At 40.6% G+C, this 2,624-nt stretch overlaps 1 protein-coding gene across 1 annotated transcript; it reads left to right on the top strand.

Moving 5' to 3' along the window:
* The first annotated feature begins 729 nt into the window (after positions 1-729).
* On the top strand, positions 730-1,671 carry LOC133734389 (borneol dehydrogenase, mitochondrial-like). Its single transcript, XM_062162029.1, has 2 exons — positions 730-800; positions 897-1,671. Exons 1-2 carry the CDS (start codon positions 763-765, stop codon positions 1,669-1,671), a joined length of 813 nt encoding a protein of 270 aa, XP_062018013.1. The 5' UTR covers positions 730-762.
* Positions 1,672-2,624: the final 953 nt, after the last annotated feature.

The raw sequence follows: 2,624 nt of genomic DNA, 5'->3' as shown, positions 1-2,624 counted from the left end.
ACGGGAGCATAGAAAAATTTCTCCTAGTCTTGGTCACTAAGTAAACTCCTTGACCAATGAGAAGGCGCCATGTCACCAAATAATTCACTTTCATCCAAACTTCCAAAATTCCTTAAAAATAGCTCGGGAATCCAAAAAATTCACCGAAAAATGTTGTGAACTCATGGCGACCTCTACTTTCTATTTCCAAGCTCAAAACTAAAATTTGACCAACTTCAAAATTCAGGATCTCACACATTAGTAACCTCTCAAATCATTTGTTAACTCAACAAAAAAACCTACTTAATACAATTCTTTTCTAAAAAAAGAAAGCAAATTGTCAACTCAATGACATTTCAAATCAATTGAAATCTCAATAACAACGTACATCACTCAAATCACTTTTTTTTTAAAAGGGGCTCAAATCACATTTCTTTTCTCTTAAAATAAGCATTTGTCACTTTAATGACGTTTCAAATTATTTGACATCCCAACCAACGATATCATGCTACATTAATGCTTTTACAAAGATTTATATGTACACTTCTCAACTGTAATATTGGTAGGATAGTTATGGTATCATCTCTATAAGAGTAGAACTGTAAATCATTAAGTGTGCTTGAATATATAGAAATACATTACCATATTTGACAACCTAGCAGAAGGCATGTCCCCACGTGTCCTTAATTTGAAACAATTGTTATATAAATCAGTGAGGGTCATGTGTACACTTGATCTAATTGTTATAGTAGAGTGTGCTTCCAAAAAACTGAGTACTAAACCATGGTGAGTTTTCCATTACTCTCGGCTGCTGCAAGAAGGTATACACTATCCATATATACTTCTAAAATCTAGCTAGTACAGACTATAATGGTGTGATTCAGATTAAATTTAACTGTTTGTGGATTGATACATAGGCTTGAAGGTAAGGTAGCAGTGATCACTGGCGGAGCCAGTGGCATCGGAGAATCCACCGCTAGACTCTTCTCTAGACACGGCGCTAAAGTTATGATCGCTGACGTGCAAGACGACTTGGGCCAATCCATTTGCAGAGACCTGAACCCTTCCTCCACCACCTTCATCCATTGCAATGTGATGAACGAAAAAGACGTCGAAAATGTAGTGAACACGGCCACCGCCAAGTATGGAAAACTAGACATTATGTTCAACAATGCCGGCATCAGCGACGTGGCCAAGCTAAACATCCTCGACAACAACAAGGATGATTTTGAGAAGGTCCTCAGAGTGAACGTGGTAGGTGTCTTCCTAGGGATCAAGCACGCGGCTCGAGTGATGATGGGAGCTCGAAAGGGGGCTATTATCAACATGGCTAGCGTTTGCTCGATTATAGGGGGCGGTGCATCGCATGCCTACACGAGTTCGAAGCATGGAGTTGAGGGGCTCACGAAGAACACAGCGGTAGAGCTCGGACAATACGGAATACGTGTGAATTGTGTATCGCCATATTTGGTGGAGACACCGTTGACCAAGGACTTCTTTAAGCATGACAATGAGGGAGTCGGTGGTGTTTACTCCAACCTCAAAGGGCCGGTGCTGAAGGCGGAAGATGTGGCGGAGGCTGTTCTTTACTTAGGGAGTGATGAGTCCAAGTATGTTAGTGGGCATAATTTGGTAGTAGATGGAGGCTACACTATTGTGAACGGCAGGTTCTGCATGTTTAAGCAATCTTAATTCAGCGGAAATATTCTTAGTCCAAGTTCATGGGACAATTAAAGAATGATATACATGCCTGTATATGATGCTTAAAGTATGACTAAATCTCAAATAGAAGATTAATAATAATGAGGATAAAAAATAATAACAAAGTGAACAAATCAAGCTTGAAAATTCACAACTGCTCATCAGAAGGATCTCAAGGTTCGTATGAAGTACTTTAGAGAGTTAACACTATTGTAGCACAAAGTACAATAAGGAGTATTAACTGATTTGGCTTGTGTTTGGTGTAGATAAGTATAAATGTGCTCAAACTGACGGAGTTTTCGGCAGTACAAATGTGCTTAAACAATCTCTTATGTGAGATAGCAACTGTTGTTAGCACCGCAGAACCTCAAACATTTGAAGCACTAGTCTCAAAAGTTAGCAATGTCAAAAGACAAGTCACTCGTAAAAAGTTTATGACACAGAGGGCATCCTTTAAAGACCATAGAGTTGACAACACAGATGAGTTGCTAGCAACCTTTGTCAAAACTGACACCAAGTCAAACAGAAGTAAAGGAAAAGAAGGGTCTAGAAAGCTCACTCTCAAAGAAAGAGAAGAAGTCAAGTACCCTTTCGATGATGCCGATGTCAAACGAATTTTCAGTGAGCTCATCAACGCGCAAGCTATTGAGCTTCCTGAACCAAAACGACAAAGTGATCCGGGTGGCGAGTTTGTGGTTGGCAGCAGAGATGGCAAGACTGACGCTGCAGACGGCAAGGTTTCTGGCGGTGGAGGTGTCGCTGGCTTCAGATCTATTGCTGCTGGCGGCTCGGGTCCATGGTGGCTAGGGTTTGTACTGGGTCATGGGCTTTTGGTTGGCTATTGGGCTAGGGAGCTCGATAGTTAGTTTTCTTTAATTTCTTTTTATTTTCTTTTCATTGTATTGTTAATAATGAAACGGAGCTCGGTAGGGGAGGTTTAGGGT

This window comes from Rosa rugosa, chromosome 2 (assembly GCF_958449725.1).
Source record: "Rosa rugosa chromosome 2, drRosRugo1.1, whole genome shotgun sequence".
Lineage (NCBI taxonomy): Eukaryota > Viridiplantae > Streptophyta > Magnoliopsida > Rosales > Rosaceae > Rosa > Rosa rugosa.
This window is presented reverse-complemented; position numbering and strand designations above follow the sequence as displayed.